This window comes from Salmo trutta, chromosome 28 (genome assembly GCF_901001165.1).
Source record: "Salmo trutta chromosome 28, fSalTru1.1, whole genome shotgun sequence".
NCBI lineage: Eukaryota > Metazoa > Chordata > Actinopteri > Salmoniformes > Salmonidae > Salmo > Salmo trutta.
This window is the reverse complement of record NC_042984.1, coordinates 38849050-38866820: the sequence shown is the minus strand read 5'-3', so window position 1 is coordinate 38866820 and position 17771 is coordinate 38849050. Positions and strand designations below refer to the sequence as shown.

General features: G+C 42.7%; 1 protein-coding gene and 3 non-coding genes across 7 annotated transcripts; all 4 read left to right on the top strand.

The window, feature by feature from the left end:
* The first annotated feature begins 89 nt into the window (after window positions 1-89).
* On the top strand, window positions 90-16613 carry LOC115166178 (nascent polypeptide-associated complex subunit alpha). Of its 4 annotated transcripts, XM_029719940.1 has the most exons (10): window positions 91-197; window positions 1914-1991; window positions 9513-10528; window positions 10889-11021; window positions 12238-12317; window positions 14934-15011; window positions 15202-15348; window positions 15584-15712; window positions 16086-16208; window positions 16497-16613. In XM_029719940.1, exons 2-10 carry the CDS (start codon window positions 1922-1924, stop codon window positions 16509-16511), a joined length of 1791 nt encoding a protein of 596 aa, XP_029575800.1. In that variant the 5' UTR covers window positions 91-197; window positions 1914-1921; the 3' UTR covers window positions 16512-16613. The 4 variants fall into 4 exon arrangements, with proteins under 4 accessions (XP_029575799.1, XP_029575800.1, XP_029575801.1 ...); XM_029719939.1 differs by having other exon boundaries at window positions 90-197; window positions 9513-11021; XM_029719941.1 differs by lacking the exons at window positions 9513-10528; window positions 10889-11021 and adding an exon at window positions 7485-8186.
* Window positions 14720-14793, top strand: LOC115166503 (small nucleolar RNA SNORD59). Its single transcript, XR_003870338.1, has one exon. It is a non-coding gene; the product is annotated as a small nucleolar RNA SNORD59 (small nucleolar RNA).
* On the top strand, window positions 15767-15840 carry LOC115166504 (small nucleolar RNA SNORD59). The gene has a single exon (XR_003870339.1). It is a non-coding gene; the product is annotated as a small nucleolar RNA SNORD59 (small nucleolar RNA).
* On the top strand, window positions 16352-16425 carry LOC115166502 (small nucleolar RNA SNORD59). Its single transcript, XR_003870337.1, has one exon. It is a non-coding gene; the product is annotated as a small nucleolar RNA SNORD59 (small nucleolar RNA).
* Window positions 16614-17771: the final 1158 nt, after the last annotated feature.

Sequence of the window (17771 nt, the reverse complement as noted above, 5' to 3'; positions counted from 1 at the left end):
ATTGGGTTGAAAATACATAAAGTAACTAACAAGAAAAACTAATGCAAGGATACACCAGAGATATATTTTTGTTGTGTAAAGCCGCCACTGGGAAACGAGAACGACCCGGAAGAAGTTAGTGCAAAAAAATGTGATATCGGGAGACCGAGGTCAGAAATTCTCTCTCACAACCATCTTGGATATAGAATCCTAACTCGGTGAGTGTCTGCCGCGAATCTAACTTCATCTAACCATTTATCGTAGTTTAAATTATTTGAAACGGGGCTCTGAAAGTACATGAGAAGTGTGGCATACCCCTTATGTGGATATTTATTCATATCATTATCTGTACACAGAAATATTCACTGTTTATATTATCGATCTCTGGTACAAAATGGGGGAACACGACTTTGCCCACATTTGCGAAATGGTACAGGCTTGGTTTCTTCATGTGACACGACAGTTGGGAACACAGGACGAATTAGACATTTTACCGATGGGGCAACTTGTGTAGTGTTCAGTGGAAGTTGTCAGTGAGCCAACCTATGAACATATCTTTGACAGCGCACATCCAGCAAGCAAGATTCAAGCGAAGCTTGTTCGAAAGTGAGAGTACCGTTAGCTAAACATCTACCTAATCTTTAACGGGTTTCTTTGTAGACTATACAAGTTGGTGGCTATGACTGTTATTGCTGTGACGTTATATTAAACAGCGTTTTAGTCCAGTGTCCATTTGTTCCTGATGTGCAGCTTGCCAGTATTAACTAACTAGGTAACGTTAATCCCGTTAAAGTGGCTAGTTAGCATGCTATCATTACATTAGGAACACGTGAAACACAGAAGTTAACGCTTGAGTTCTAAATTAAAATGGCTTGTTGGCTAACCACTCATTTATCCAGTCACCCTCACTATCAGTAAGTACCTAACCAATGTTTGACAGTATGAGTCGGTCACATTGAGTATAATCTGCTGTTCTAGAATTTCGCTACATCCGCAATAAAATTAGATTTGAGTTAGTATTTAGCTGGGAATGATTTGAACACAGTGGGAGAACCTCAATTTCATACTTTTCGCGTCTTCTTTCTCAAAACCAATTGGATGAGAGAGCCAGAGGTCCCTCCCATCTGACTTCCTTCAATGGGTTTTAAGGAGGTGAGGAGAGAGGACTCGAAGTGTGCAGGTGATGATTTCCCTGAGACATTGAGTACGTTTATATGCACACAATAATGCTGTTATTGTGGATAGATTCATTTAATACTAAGATTAAAACGTTTACATGCTTTGCAAGAAGAACGATTCCCTTTAATAGTCATGTTTTACGTAGACACATCTGAAATCGGGGCTACCTGATGGCACTCTGATAAATGCAGAAAATCGCCGAACAAAATAAACGTTCTACCACAGCGAACATTGTTATTTTTTGGAAGCATATTTGATTTTGAGATAGGACATATAATGTTTGTGAACTACTTCTATGCATTCATTCAGTTGTTCTGAACGCACTTCACTCAGCACTAAAGAGGGAGGCTAGCTCAGCTGGTGTTAACACATACACTGATCAAATACAGCACTGGGAATGCCAATTAAGGTGTTTACATGTGCAAATAATTTGAAAGATTGCGCAGAAAACCAGGTGCATTAATCGGTGTATGCTTACTTTGACCTAATGCCGATTTTAAGATGAACAGAGTAAGGTGTTTACATGATTGCATAATCTGTCTACTGCCATAATCAGTTTAATATCGAATTACTACTGTGCTGGTTAATGTACTCATTGAATCCAGTTCCTACTACTACATTTATTTTGTCATTTGCTCTCTATGGATTTACCTAGTCAATGGGAGACGTGTAAAAGTATCTAGTAAGTTAGTCTGTGTTTTATTCATGCCTTGGCAGTTATTCCTGGTGAGTCATATCTTGATTTCTCATTTCAGACACAATCATGCCTGGTGAAGCTACAGAGACTGTCCCGGTCACTGAGCAGGAGATGCAGCAGCCACAAGTTGAGACTGGTTTGTATAGCATTATTACATCACACTTGCATGCTAAGATACTAAACTGCAAGGCTAATGGGGTCCTGGAACTCAAACACTGCAGTAGCTAATTCAACAGCAGCAGTGCTTGTTGGATGTAGTGACTGGAGTCCTATTCCCCCAGTGGAGTGGTGGCTGTTATTTGAGGGCTTTATATTAATTGACCTCCTTCAGGAAATGTAGCACTCATCAGTTGACACTTAGATAATCAAGCAGGTGACACTGCTGTAGAATGACACACTGTTGGTGACATTCACTTGGAACTGTTTTCTCTGGGTCACCTGCTGAGTACAGCTTTACACATGTTCTCATATATAGGGAGAAGGGTGGGCTGATCAGCTGAGGAATCATATTTTGTGAGGTCCAAAAGTATTTGGACAGTGACAGATGTTTTGTTTTGCCTCTGTACTCTAGCACTTTGAAATTATACAATGACTGAGGTTAAAGGGCAGACTGGCTTACATTGTAGGGTATTTTCATCCGTCTCTGGTGAACCGCTTAGAAATCACAGCACTTTTTGTACATAGTCTCCCCCCCCCCCATTTTAGGGAACCAAAGGTATTTGGACAAATTCACTTGCATTAGTCAAAGTTGAATATTTGGTCCCATATTCCTAGCACGCAATAAGTGTTGTCCCTGTATTCATTTAGCAGCTGCGCAACTCTGCTGCTAAATTGTTGCCCCCCCCCGAAAAAAAAAAAAGTCTACATTCGTATGGATGGTACCATGGTTACAGATAATCCTGAATTAATCATGATGAGTGAGATGGAGGTACAAAGATCATACCCCCAAAACATGCTAACCTCTCACCATTACCAATAACAGGGGAGGTTAGCATTTTATATCATACCCCCAAAACATGCTAACCTCTCACCATTACCAATAACAGGGGAGGTTAGCATTTTATATCATACCCCCAAAACATGCTAACCTCACCATTACCAATAACAGGGGAGGTTAGCATTTTATATCATACCCCCAAAACATGCTAACCTCACCATTACCAATAACAGGGGAGGTTAGCATTTTATATCATACCCCCAAAACATGCTAACCTCACCATTACCAATAACAGGGGAGGTTAGCATTTTTTTTTGGGGGGGGGGGGTGATATTTATGCCTCTAACTTTCTCTCAACATTATAAACAATTCATTCATGTTTATCTGTAATCATGGTCGCATCCACATTAATGTAGAAGTGTTTAGAAAACATTTACAGTAAAAGTGACTCAAATGACACTACATTCATTTCTATTGGGCACAAAGTAATCTGAAATGCAACCAAACCAAACTGCAAATGCATCCAACAGGTTTGATGTAGTCATTGCGAGCTAGGAATATGGTACCAAATACTAAACTTTTGACTATAATACATATTTTAGTGAATTTGTCCAAATAATTTTGGTTCCCTAAAATGGGGGGGACTATGTACAAAGTGCTGTGATTTCTAAACGGTTCAACCAATATGGATGAAAATACCCCCAAATTATAGTTGCCAGTCTGTACTTTAACCTCGTGGTCTTTGTGTCATTTCAAGTACAGGGCCAAAACAACAAAATGTGTCACTGTCCAAATACTTTTGGACCTCCCTGTATAAACCATGGCCTGTAGATAATAATCCTGGGGGGCGACTCTCTTTCCTTTTTTACTTTGAAGTGAGTAGCCCTCAAGGATTATATTTGGCCAGTCATCGACTCACTTTGCATTAATGTTGAAAAAAGGGTGTGGGAACAATTTTAGGGATTTGAGATGGCTTAAAAAAAATGGTGGTTGTTTTGAATTTCACTGCAGGTCAAATGGGTTATCCAGGACCCCTTGTTTACTGAAAACCACTCACTCACAACCGCATGTATTGAATGTTACTGCACTGACAACTGTGTTGTGAAACACTTTCTAATGCACGGGTATTGATGTAGTGGCATGTGCATGGATATTTTTTAAAGAAACGCCCTGCACGCATTAATTATACTGAACAAAAATATAAATTCAACATGCAACAATTTCAACCATTTTACTGAGTTATAGATCAGTCAATTGAAATCAATTCAATAGGCCCTAATCTATGGATTTCGCATGACTTGGCCTGGGTGGGCCTGGGAGGGCATAAGCCCACCCACTGGTGAGCCAGACCCAGCCAATCAGGAGTTTTTCCCCAACAAAAGGGCTTTATTACAGACAGAAATAGTCCTCAGTTTCATCAGCTGTCCGGGTGGCTGGTTTCAGATAATCCCGCAGGTGAAGAAGCCAGATGTGGAGGTCCTGGGCTGGTGTGGTTACACAAGGCCTGCGGTTGTGAGATCTGTTGGACGTACTGCCAAATTCTCTAAAATGACGTTGGAGGCGGTAGAGAAATGAACATTAAATTCTCTGGCAACAACTCTGGTGGACATTCCTGCAGTCAGCGTTCCAAATGCATGCTCCCTGAACTTGAGAAATCTCTGGCGTTGTGTTGTGTGTCTCAACTGCACATTTTAGTGTCTTTTTGTCCCCAGCACAAATGATCGTGCTGTTTAATCATCTTGATATTCCACACCTGTCAGGTTGATGGATTATCTTGGCGAAGGAGAAATGCTCACTAACAAGGATGTAAACACATTTTTGAACACAATTTGAGAGAAATAAGCTTTTGTGCACATGCAACATTTCAGGGATCTTTTATTTAAGCTCATGAAACGTGAGACCTGCACTTTACATGTTTCATTTTATATTTTTGTTCGGTATACGTGATACTCTTTTTTTTTTTTTTTAAGTATTTATTTTTTTTTTTTTTTTAGCAACCTCGGCATTAAAAAGTGTCACTGACTTGTCATGCAGCAGTAGGAATTCCTTATGCTTCTGGAAATATATATTTAGTTTTTAGACCAGCTTTGTTTTTTTTAAATATTCACACCTACATTCTCTTTGACCATGTTAGTGATATGGTTGGTAAAGTTATGCTCACAATTTGCGGGCCTTTTTATGGCATTGATTTGACTAAATGTTTGATGGCAAAGGTAAGCGAAGTAGCTTATGGAGCTTTATTTTCAAGTAATTTAAGAAACATTGGTTTTTAATGGAATTAGTATTGATGGTTTTCTTAAAGCATTTTCTCATTTCATTTTCATGCTGCAGCAAACCAAATTCTGATTAGTATAACAAAGATGCGTCAATATGCAAGTGGAGATAATTGGTGACACTGTTATGGATTTCCTCACTACCAAGCCCTGAACCGGAAGAGTGAAGTGTTGAAAACCATGAAGGTTATAAGCAGCTGGTGAAAGGCCACAGATTGCTTTAGAAGACCACTGGTCATGATGGCAGCCGAAGAAGGTGCTGAACAAGTGAAGACCACTAATGTTGATTGGAGAAGATCCTGGATGTTCAGTACAACAGGTGCCTGTTAATGAGACACTACAGTACAGGGTTTATGGAGAGAGCCCACGTAGTTTTGCAGGTAATTACTTAGTGTTGCTAGTGGAAACACCGTAGGTGTTGGCTGATAAATTGGAACTGTTAGCTATGACCACAGGGGAAGACTTTAGGAATTAAAGTTGGACTGTTGGAAAAGTGGTAAATAGTTTTTGTTCAGCAAGGAAGACCTGCGTTGTTCCAGAAAAGTGTTGAAAATCCACTCGGGGATTTGGGATAAATCGCATGAAGTGGATGAGAAAATGTTTAGATTTTGCTTTTCAGTTCTAGTTATTTGACTGTAATTCAGGTAAGGTTATCAAATTGCCTCATCACATCAAACAGCATAGCAACCTAATTAAATCTCAATTTTCGAATTCAACCGTTTTCACTAGTGGTTCAGTGTGCATGATTCTCTCATAAGATTCTTTTCACTCTGAAATATTGTGTCATTAGGGTTTGTAGATGTATTGAATGCTGCTCGCTCTTCAGAGGGTTTCTACCCACTTTCGGTCTCAAGGTTTTTCAAATCACAATCTTGTGCATTTAGGCACTGCATGGAAACTGGGACATGGGCTCAAGTTTGGTTTTGTGGGTACACACAACATTCACCCATTCTTGGTTCACTTGTAGCAAACGGAAGGCTGATGTCTGCATCCTTGAACAACCTCACAAACACCTTGGTTCAACTGAATTGCTACACTACATGACCAAAAGTATGTGGACACCTGCTTGTCGAACATCTCGTCCCAAAATCATGGGCATTAATATGGAGTTGGTCCCTGCACTTCTGGCAAGGCATTCCACTAGATGTTGGAACATTGCTGCGTGGACTTGATTCCATTCAGCCACAAGAGCATTAGTGAGGTCGGGCATTGATGTTGGGCGATTAGGCCTGGCTCGCAGTTGGCATTCCACTTCATCCCAAAGGTGTAAATTTGGGGTTGAGGTCAGTGCTCTGTGCAGGCCAGTCAAGTTCTTCCACACCGATCTCGACCAACTATTTCTGTATGGACCTCGCTTTTTGTTCGGGGGTGTTGTCATAATGAACAGGAAAAGGCCTTCCCCAAACTGTTGCCACGAAGTTGGAAGCACAGAATCGTCTAGAATGTCATTGTATGCTGTAGCATTAAGATTTCCCTTCACTGGCCAAGCCCAAACCATAAAAAACCGCCCAGACCATTATTCCTCCTCCACCAAACTTTACAGTTGGCACTATGCATTGGGGCAGGTAGCGTTCTCCTGGAATCCGCCAAACCCAGATTCGTCCGTCGGACTGCCAGATGATGAAGCGTGATTCATCACTCCAGAGAACACACAGCCACTGCTCCAGAGTACATTGGCGGCAAGCTTAACACCACTCCAGTCGACACTTGGTATTTTGCATGGTGGTCTTAGGCTTGTGTGCTGCTGCTCGGCCAAGGAACCCATTTCATGAAGCTCCAGCCGAACAGTTTTTATGCTGACGTTGCTCCCATAGACAGTTTGGACCTCGGTAGTGAGTGTCGTAACTGAGGACAGGCGATTTTTACAGGCTCCAGCACTCGGCGGTCCCGTTCTGTGAGATTGTGTGGCGTACCACTTCGTGGCTGAGCCGTTGTTGCACCTAGACGTTTCCACTTCACAATAACAGCACTTACAGTTGACCAGGCAGCTCTAGCAGGGCAGAATTTTGTCTATTGAGATTGTATGGCTGTGTGCTCGATTTTGTACACCTTGTCAGCAACGGTTGTGGCTGAAATAGCCGAATCCACTCATTTGAAGGGGTGTCCACATACTTTTGTATATATAATGTAGATCTAGATCACAACCCCAGTTCTAAAAATGTATTCATTCAATTGTTTCCTCTTAATATTTTGTGTCATATAATCAAAACATTTGGACCCCAACTTCCTCATGTTGGTAAAAGTATCTGGTATAGGAGAATACCATTACTGTAGGTAGATTTTATTAAACGAGGGGTTAAATCATTTTGATCATATGCTTCAAAAAAAGTTATTGTAAGCTTATCAACCGCTCCTCACACTTGCTGTGACTACCCCCTGCTGCTCCTTCCGCTCCTCCTTTCCTTCCTATCAACTCCAGGGGTGTTGAGTTCCTCTGCTCCCCCTGAGGTGGCTGTGTCTGACGTGACCAAGGCAGCCGCTTTGGAGAGTCCTGTGCCTCTAGGACCCGCCACTGTTCTTCCAGAGGTCGAATCCCAACCGGTGTCAGAAATGGCTTTAGAAGAGGCATCTAGTGGACAACTTAACGGTGTAGAAGCAACACCTGAAGTTGAAGCAACCGCTGTTGAAGAACGTAAAGAAACTGCTGAACAACAGGTCACCCAAGCACCAGAAGAGGTCATCATTCAAGATTCAGCTGAAGTTATAGAGGCTACCGTGGCAACCACTCAAGATGCAGTGGCTGCTGAACCCGCGGCAGTGGCTGAAGAGACTCCGGTCCAAGAACCAGCACCTGCTGCTAAAGAGCCAATCGCAGACACTATTGATGGGATGGCACGTGTAACTCCAGAAGACACCCCCGAGCCTGCAGTCGAGATGATCACTGAAGAGTTGGAGACTGTGAGTCTGGATCCAGCTCTTGATGATGCCGTACTATGCACTGAAGTGGCCAGCTCGGACACTGGGGCCCCAGAACCTGAACCACTGCCTGCTGATATGACCATTGACACGCTAAACGAAACTCCTGTTGAGAAAGAACCAATTGCAGCCTTCTCTGAGGCCGTCCAGACGAAGGTGATGTCAAATCGTGCAGGCCCGACCGTCTCCACCTGTCTCCTGTCAGGTGGGTCATTCTGTGTGCAAAGTTAGTTGCTTTTCCCCTCTTACAGCAGCTCCCCCTTTTCAGACATTTTGTCTCTTTTTTTTTAATACTTGCAAACTTCTGCGGCAAAGCTGTGCCTATATTTGACCTTTCAAATGTTATGTTTTGCCAGTAAAATGATATTATGCTTGATGAAAAGGGCTTATGTTGAGAGAAATGAAGCGATTTTCAATATTACATTTTCTTTTTTAGGGCTTGTTGTTATCTCATGGGTATCCATTGGCTCTCAATATTCTCTTGCGTCACTGTTTAAACTCAGCGTTTCACCTTGAAACAGGCCAGTCCATTTAGACACTTAATGTAAAGAACTGACTTCCAGCAACTTCTTGGTCTTTTGTCATCAGATGCAGACTGTCCTTTGACTGTTCTATTTCAGTCTCTCTAACTTTCTCTGGGCTTATTGGTGTTTATCAGGAAGAATGCCACCTAGCCAACTGTGTTAATGTGCTCTAACTGCAGTATCTGTTTTTTAACACTGGTATTTGTAGCCAATGGGGGTGGTTAGGGAGTGGTAATAGTTCCAGTTATGGCTTTTTTGGTCATTGCGGTACACCTTTTTACTACTCACTAGCCACATTTAATCCATTGTGGGTTGTTTTAATTTAACATGAAATTGGTCATGTTTCAATTAAATAACAATTGCATTTATTTGTCTATACTGTAGCCCGACTTTTAAACTTGGTCGTAAACCACAATTTATATTTTTACCTCAAATTAACATCGCACCTCATCACTGCAAAAAAAAAAAGTGTAATTCATTACACTCTCATTCAGTCTATTGAATAATTTCAGGTAATGGATGTTAGTGGGCTGAATTTGCCTTTAAGTGTGAACCCATTAGGGAGCAAAGGTCAAACAATGCATAGCATTGTTTATAACCGCTACAGTTCCTTAGAATTTGACCTGTCACAAATGTATTTTAGTGTAAATGGTGCCACACTTTCCTCTGCGCCGAGTAGGTCCTCACTTTTAATCTCTGGTTATGAAATTGGACTAACGCTGTAGAAAATGTTATGTGTAGGTCTGTGCTCGGACCAAGTAGATGTTGGTGTTTTAACTTTAGCTTGTCAGTTGTGGTTTTGCCTGAATATTTGAATTGTAATGTGCATTGAGTTTGCTGCCCTGCAACAAATCCTTCCATTTTGGAAATAAGGTTGGTGTGGTGTTCATTTTCCTAACCCTGGAGTTCTGAGGTAACATTGTCTTGTGTGTTCTGATCTTTTAACCCGCATGGTTCAGGCTTTGACTTCCTTCCAAATTTTTAACAAACATATTTGTTTCATTCAGCCGCTCCCTCTGCCCCTGCAAGTGTGGCTACCTCCCAGGAACCCCAGGCTGCTTCTGGCCCTGCCAAGCCCAAAGGCAAAGAGGCCAAGGGTGGCTCTACCCCAAAGGCTGTCCCTGGCAGAAGAAAAAAGTCCTCGATGTCTGCCTCCTCCTGTTCTCCTACCTCCCCAAAGCCAACCTCCTCAACACCCCGTTCCCCCTTAGCTACCTCACCTGGGGCGTCTGGAGCTCCCAGCCAGGGCAACCGTGCTGTCCCAAAGGTTGTAAAGGCTGGCAAACAAGGAAAGGCTAAGAAAGGAGAGGCTTTCAAGCCTGCTGCTGACCTGCCAGCCCCAGCCAAGGCTCCTGCCCCCACAGAGGCCAAACCGGTTCCTATTGAGCTTAAAGCTACTCCTGCACCAGTAGTGGCCATGCCAGCACCTGTTGCTGCAGATCCTGCACCTGCCTCACCCATCTCTCCCAAGCCTGAGGCCTTCAAAGTGACCTCAAAGCCTGCTGCATCAGCCCCTATGTCATTTGCTGACGCTGTTGCCTCTAGCCCACTTAAAGCTTCCCCTGAAATGCCCAAGGCCAAGCCTAAGCCTGTGCCCAAAGCTGAGGTGAAAGAGGTCAAGGTAGCCCCTGCACCAGCTAAGCCTGCTCTGGAGGATGATGACCTTCCACCTCTCATTCCACCAGAGGAGCTAGTAAAGATGTCAGTCTTCTCACCCCCTACAGTAGTAGAGGCTCCTAAGCCTGCCCCATTTGCTTCTCCAGCTCCCCCTAAACCAGCTCCAGTTGAGCCCGTTGTAGCTACACCGGCTCCGCCCAAGCCTGCGCCAACTAAGCCCGTTGTAGCTGCGCCAACTAAGCCCGTTGTAGCTACACCGGCTCCGCCCAAGCCTGCGCCAACTAAGCCCGTTGTAGCTACACCAGCTCCGCCCAAGCCTGCGCCAATTGACCCCGTTGTAGCTACACCAGCTCCGCCCAAGCCTGCGCCAACTAAGCCCGTTGTAGCTGCACCAGCTCCGCCCAAGGCTGCGCCAATTGAGCCCGTTGTAGCTACACCAGCTCCGCCCAAGCCTGCGCCAATTGAGCCCGTTGTAGCTGCACCAGCTCCGCCCAAGCCTGCGCCAACTAAGCCCGTTGTAGCTGCACCAGCTCCGCTCAAGCCTGCACCAATTGAGCCCGTTGTAGCTACACCAGCTCCGCCCAAGCCTGCGCCAATTGAGCCCGTTGTAGCTGCACCAGCTCCGCCCAAGCCTGCGCCAATTGAGCCCGTTGTAGCTACACCGGCTCCGCCCAAGCCTGCGCCAATTGAGCCCGTTGTAGCTGCACCAGCTCCGCCCAAGCCTGCGCCAATTGAGCCCGTTGTAGCTGCACCAGCTCCGCCCAAGGCTGCACCAATTGAGCCTGTTGTAGCTTCCCCTAAGCCTGTTGAAGTAGCCATTGTACCACCTCCAGTTTCAAAACCTGCCCCCACCCCTGCTAAAACCCCAACCAAACCGGAGCCTGTGACCAAGAATGAGGGTATTTCTTCTTCCTCTCTCTGTCTCCTGTGTCCCCTCTGTTTGCCTGCCAATGTTGAGTTCTGTGGCCCATTCACTGGCTTGCCCAAGTGTCTCTTCCCTTTTTCTTCAGGTTTGAGTTGAAGAAAGTAGATTGTAGTAGTCGGTGTATTAGATTTGCTTCAAATGTAACCTCAACTGGCCTGTTTCAAAGATTACATGTAATTATTGGAGCTATTGATTGGTGAAATCAGTGCTCCCACTTTAGTGCCCTTTTTTATTTTTTTATTATTATTATAATTTAAAGTGGCAATCAGCAGTAGAAACGATAACAGTGGCCTCCCTGCCCCTGGTTTGGTAAAAAGGTGTGGGACTGGAGAAATGTAATCACTCTCAAATTCATAGACTGGGCTTATGGATGCAAGGATTTAACAGTCCATGATATCAAAATTAATACTTTTAACCATGTTTTGAGGCTATATAGTGTTTATTTAAATTTTCTTTGTTTACAAATATTGGAGTAAAACAAGCTTATTTTGGGTTCCGATGGGGTACGACAGTTGAACTAAGCTCATGTAGCATTTATAAGTTATGTTCTTTATAATTCAAATTGATGTAGCAACTGCTGATTTCCCCTTTAACTGTGTACTTTCAAACCAACCAAAAGGTTCCAGTTGGCATGTTTTGCCTCCCATCAACATGCATGTTGAAAGTTCAAATTATGGAAATGTTCTCAAATTCCCTACTATTTTTAGACACTGGTGGATGTTTTTGCCCACAATGATACAGTTAATTGAGCCATAGTATGGAACTCTATAAAATATCCTTGGGGGGGTCATGTCATTCTGAAGTCGGGAGATCCATCTTTAAATCTGTATGACTAGGGCAACATATTACCATAAGATTCTTTTAACATTTATTTATAAGCAGGTCTGTTAATTTGTACACTGACATGTTTTTTTACCTCATCCACATATAACCATTATTCTTTCAGTGCCTCAAATTACTAGGTTAAATTCACTTACCACCAACAAATGTTGGGCTTATTCAACATCTCAATTTGTATTGGTCTCGGTGCCTTAAACAGACTTTGCTCAATTAAATGACCCATACAATTACAATTCTCCGGTCTTACACAGGTGCTATTGTAAGAGAACTGGTTATCTGCTGCTCAGGCATCTGCCTGTGACAGCCTGTATAATGTGACTAATGCTTGTTTCTCTGTGGGGTGCTTACAGGGTCTGGCACTGAATCGGACAGCGACGAGTCTGTACCAGATCTGGAGGAACAGGACTCCGCACAGACACAGCATGCACAGGTAAGACCACCTGAGTGATCAAGTGCCCAGGTAAGACTGCCTGAACAGGGGTCTGGTAGGGCACAGATTGGATTAATTGCTTATATATTGTGTATACTGATACAGAAACAGTCCCTCCAGGATTCTGCAATCATAATTTTATTTAGCAAAATCAACAACTTCCCGCATATTATGAGGGCTTTCAAATTTGACAAATTGCCACAATATTTCTGCGTTAAGAGTCAAATCGTCGCAATATTATCGCATAACTTCAAGAGGACTCGCAATTTCAACCAATCACTGCTAAGGATGCACCGATATTACATTTTTGGGCAATACCAATATCTGGTATTTTCCTTGCCAAAAACCTGATACTGATATTTAAAATTTTAGCAGCATTATAAGCATCCTAGTACAGTTAAATAGTTGAAACACACACACTGACCAAGATGTTATTTTGGTGGCGTTTACCTATGTCCCCATTACCAGTAAAAAAACATAATCAAAACCTATTTCTTTCACTTACTTGCTGTGCTGTTCAGTCGTTTCATTCTGAGGATTTCATCATACATGTTGAGCAGTGAAGTTTCAGCTCTGTCGGTCCGTGGCCTCTTCTGTCTTGGTCCTCTTCATCGGTGCTCACTGTGTCTGTTTCCATCTTGTCCAGCTGTGTCTAACATTTCACGTAAACCCTGTTTCTTGTCTGCATCGAAGTAGCGGTCCTTGTACCTAGCATAGAGCATGGTGGCAACACAGTAAAGAGGCTCAGAGAGAATGCCACCGAATCACTTGTACACAGCCTCTTGTAGAGTACTTTTACAAGTTTTAACCCCATGGTCTGTTTTGGAAGTGTTGTTGAGCAGGTGTTTCAATGCCATGACAGAGGGTATCACATCTGCTGCAGACGCAGTTGAAGAGCTTATTTCTCGAGTCAGTTGTTCGAATCGAGCTAGGAGGAGTGTGTTCATGTTCTCAAATGCCATTGAAATGGCAGCAGCGGTATGAGAACCAGCACATTCTTGAGCATGCAATACGGCTTTCCTCAGTATGAAATCATCATCGACCCACTGTGCTGTCAGACTCAGCATGCTCATGGGGCTGACATCGCTGGTCCAAATGTCAGTCATGAAGCTAATAGCAGTGACGCCCATTGCAAGTAGTTAATGGATGTGCGCTTCAACAATACTGTGCAACTCCGGTAGTATAGCGCCTACTTGGTAGTGTGTACCGGGGCTCGACCAGTCGGTGAAAGCCAATATCATCCACAACAGAGAACGGTTGATTGTCAAGGGTAATGAATTTCATTATCTTGGTGTTTAATGGATTTCGCCTTTTCGTTGTCTCGCTGAAATGTTCTTACTCTTTCAAATGACTGGTCAACTTGAACTTGTTTAGTTGTTGGAAGTGTGCGCTTCTTTTTTTCTGCTTTTATTCTAGGTAGTCGCTGAACGTCTGGGGGTGATGCACATTCAAATGAGTAATTAGGTTTGTGGTATTGAAAGATTTCACTTTCTCCCCTCCTCGGGAAATAATAGCAGCACAAATGTTGCATATGGCCTTTTTGTTATCTTCCTTTGAAACTTCAAAATATATCCACACAGCTGACATTGTGGGCTAGGTTAGGAATTATGTGTTGCACGTGTAGCGCTGTATTTTTTTTTTTGTGGCGTCATTACGTCATCTACCTACGTTATATAGGTATGCATGTCAGCTTTGACATCGGTTTTGCACATTGGCGTTAAACTGGACATCGGGCCGATGTTGCCATTTTTAGCTAATATTGGCCGATTCCGATGTGCTTACCGATATATCGTGCATCCCTAATCATTGCACATATGGTTCAATCTGTTAGGTTCTTATTTTTCAGAGTAAATAACTCACGGACACTAGAGAAGCTTTAACCAAGTTTAATCATTCCCCAAAAGTTCTGTACAGCTGAAAACAGACAGCAAAAGATTTCAGACTTCACAGCTTTTATATGCATCCTAGTTAACACTCCCCTTTCTCTCAAATCCTTACATTTTCTGGCTCTACAGGAAGCTAATAAAGAGGGTAACAGGATTCCAAACATTTATTACTCTCTTAAGAGAATCTGTCCTCACCTCCTGTCCTCAACCCCTCTTTCATCTAATACACATTCCAAAGCCGCCGCCTTTCTTCTGAGAACCGTTAACTTCTAACATAACCCAGTCTTTCATTTCCTACCTCAATTGTCAAAGTTTAGCACATTCCAACAAATCAAACGTCAACAATATTTTTCCCATGTCAGCTCATTTTCGCCACAGTGGACAACCATTACATATTGCCATGCAAATATCACAAAGAAATCCCAGCGACATCCTGGAGGGACTGAGTAAACACTTGAACTGCACTCACAACATGATTAGAACCCCTGAGTATCTGTTTAAGAATAGATCCTTGACTCTTCAGTGATGATTGATACAGTGACTTTCGTTCTTCTGAGTCTACTGAAGCCAACCTTTCTGTCCTGAGAAGAGCAAAGGCCAAAGAGATACTTTCATTTGTTTTATTTTCACCATTCATGCCATATTCTTACATATGGGTGGAATTTTTGCTCTCACTCTGAAACCTTGACTGCCATTAAAGGAGGATAAATGTGTTTTTTTTTCTCCACAGCTTGCAGCTGCTGCAGAAATAGATGAGGAACCCGTTAGCAAAGCCAAACAGAGCCGTAGTGAAAAGAAGGCACGAAAGGTAACTAGCTTAAAAAAAACTATCTGGACTTCATCATATTTTCATTAGACATTCCCATCTTAAAAGTGTACGTTGAATAATTTAAATTACTATGGCACCTTTAACTATCCATTGTATAGTATAAACAATGGATAATTAAGGAGTATGGTTCCAGTCAAAATATAACCCATGATTGTTTGCTTTTCTTCAGGCAATGTCTAAGCTGGGTCTCAGGCAGGTGATGGGGGTCACCAGGGTTACCATTCGCAAGTCTAAGAACATCCTATTCGTCATCACCAAACCAGATGTCTACAAGAGCCCTGCATCAGACACTTACATTGTCTTTGGTGAGGCTAAGGTAAGATCGATCCAGGATACCATTATAATTGTATTTTCTGGTCCCCTTTTAAATTTGAAATGCTATTGGCATTGTTCCATCTAGTCTAGACTGTTCTTTCATGATAACCAGAATCGCATACTACAAGGGTATCAGTCAAATATGCAGTGTGATGTCCTTCAACCAAGGTGATGGTGTTCTTGCTAAAGAATACGGCACTGATATCTCTGCCCGTTTCTCTCCCTTTGTGTCTCAGATCGAGGATCTCTCACAGCAAGCCCAGTTAGCAGCGGCAGAGAAGTTCAAGGTACAGGGAGAAGCTGTGTCGAACATCCAGGAAAACACACAGACGCCCACCGTACAGGAGGAGAGCGAAGAGGAAGAGGTGAGGGCATTGAGGGGTGCAAAAGTTACCATGTAATCAGCAGGAGTTCATTTCTCTTCGGTGATGATTGATACAGTGACTTTCGTTCTTCTGAGTCTACTGAAGCCAACCTTTCTGTCCTGAGAAGAGCACTGTTAACTATGATAGGGCTTAGTTTGTACATTGTCAAAAACCGGGCACCGTATGTTTTGTTGTCCATTAGATTGTATAGCTCTGTTTGCCACAAATCATTTCCATGTAGTTTTGATTGTAGTAGTCTCCCATGCTTAATGGGGTAATTTATGGGTCCAATTCCCCTGGAGATGTCGGTGAATTGCAGTGCGAGTTGACTGTCAAATGTGTATATATACTAATGTTTTGTCTCAATGTATAGGTTGACGAGACCGGGGTCGAGGTGAAGGACATTGAACTTGTGATGTCACAAGCCAACGTGTCGCGAGCGAAGGCCGTACGCGCCCTGAAAAACAACAACAACGACATTGTCAACGCAATTATGGTAAGTCATTTTTACCACACAATTCCCCTTGTCGCCAGACAAAATTATATCTGGCACAGGGTCCCTTCATTCCAAATATTTGTAGATTTGAATTGTGACCTGTGTCCAAGTTACCGTGGGATCTACCAGCAGGAGATCCTTTCTCTTCAGTGATGATTGATACAGTGACTTTCGTTCTTCTGAGTCTACTGAAGCCAACCTTTCTGTCCTGAGAAGAGCAAAGCAGTGTTAACTCTGATGGGGCTTAGTTTGTACATGCATCAACACATTGCGTTCTTATATTCACAGGAATTGACGATGTAGGCTGCTGGAGTTGAAGGGGTTCTGAAAGGTTGCTGATTTTGAATCTATCGTTGGTACAATTTATACCCAAGATGGAAATAAAGTTGTGGCTTGGTAAATCGATGCGGTTTCCCTCTATTGTCCTTCGTTTTGTGAAATGATGCATCTGACACGTCTCCAAGGAACACTTGTCTCCAAGGGATTTGTCTGAACAGGGATGTTGAGTCCTTTATAGGTGTAAACTCTGCTCTGTTTTACTGAACTTTCAGAAGTCCCTCGTCTTAAATAATATTGTTGGATATCTTATCATTGCTGGCAGTTCAATATACATTCTACACAGAGTGTACCACAGATTTAATTCGGAACGGTGGAGTTTTCATGAGCTGGTGCTGGAAATGTATCTACTGTTACTGTGACTCATCGGAAGATGTCAAGTGAAAACTGCCCTTCTGAGTTACTGATGGATCAAGGAAGCTGTGGCATGCACTCGGGAAAGGTGTGGAAGGTTGCTAATGGGAATACAAAGTGTAGTGTCTGATATTTTGGGCACCAAACCATTTCATGCATTTGTATGCAATTAATTTGATATCCTAGAAATACCTGATTGATGCCTATGATAATACACCAGGCATCAACCCAGAGGGTTTCAAAGAGTAGGTATGTTAACCCCTGATACAGGGTGTTTCCCCATCCCCCTAATGATAAAGGCTAGGAATAGAGTAACTGTAGATCTGTGGTCAGGCCAGGTCAACCACTTATTTTTTTTATTAAACTATGCAAGTCAGTTATGAACAAATTCTTATTTACAATGACGGCCTAGGAACAGTGGCTTAACTGCCTTGTTCGGGGGCAGAATGACAGATTTCTACCTTGTCAGCTCTGGGATTCGAACAAGCAACCTTTCGGTTACTGGCCCAACGCTCTAACCACTAGGCTACCTGGGGTCAAGTATGCTGGTATCTAGGGTTTGGCATTTTTCATTATTTATATATATATATATATATATAATTTATTTATTTATTTTCACTGTGACCTGCTGCTGATTATCAGGCAGTGAGGCAGAGTGAGTGAGATTTCAGACAAAGAATTCGAAAACAAATCCAATTTTGATATTGGGGGAAATACCACAGTGTGCCATCACAGCAGCAATATTTGTGACCTGTTGCCACAAGAGATGGGCAACCAGTGTAGAACCCATATTTATGTTCCCTTTTTTGCTTTAACTATTTGCACATCATTATATAGCCATAATATGACATTTGAAATGTCTATTCCTTTGGA

Excerpts from the sequence above, each read along its gene's own strand:
- LOC115166178 (XM_029719939.1), top strand. The coding sequence starts at position 1,922 with ATGCCTGGTGAAGCTACAGAGACTGTCCCGGTCACTGAGCAGGAGATG. Across the intron at positions 11,022-12,237 it reads GCCTGTGACCAAGAATGAGG|GGTCTGGCACTGAATCGGAC; the intron begins GTATTTCTTCTT and ends GGGTGCTTACAG. Across the intron at positions 15,012-15,201 it reads GTGAAAAGAAGGCACGAAAG|GCAATGTCTAAGCTGGGTCT; the intron begins GTAACTAGCTTA and ends GCTTTTCTTCAG.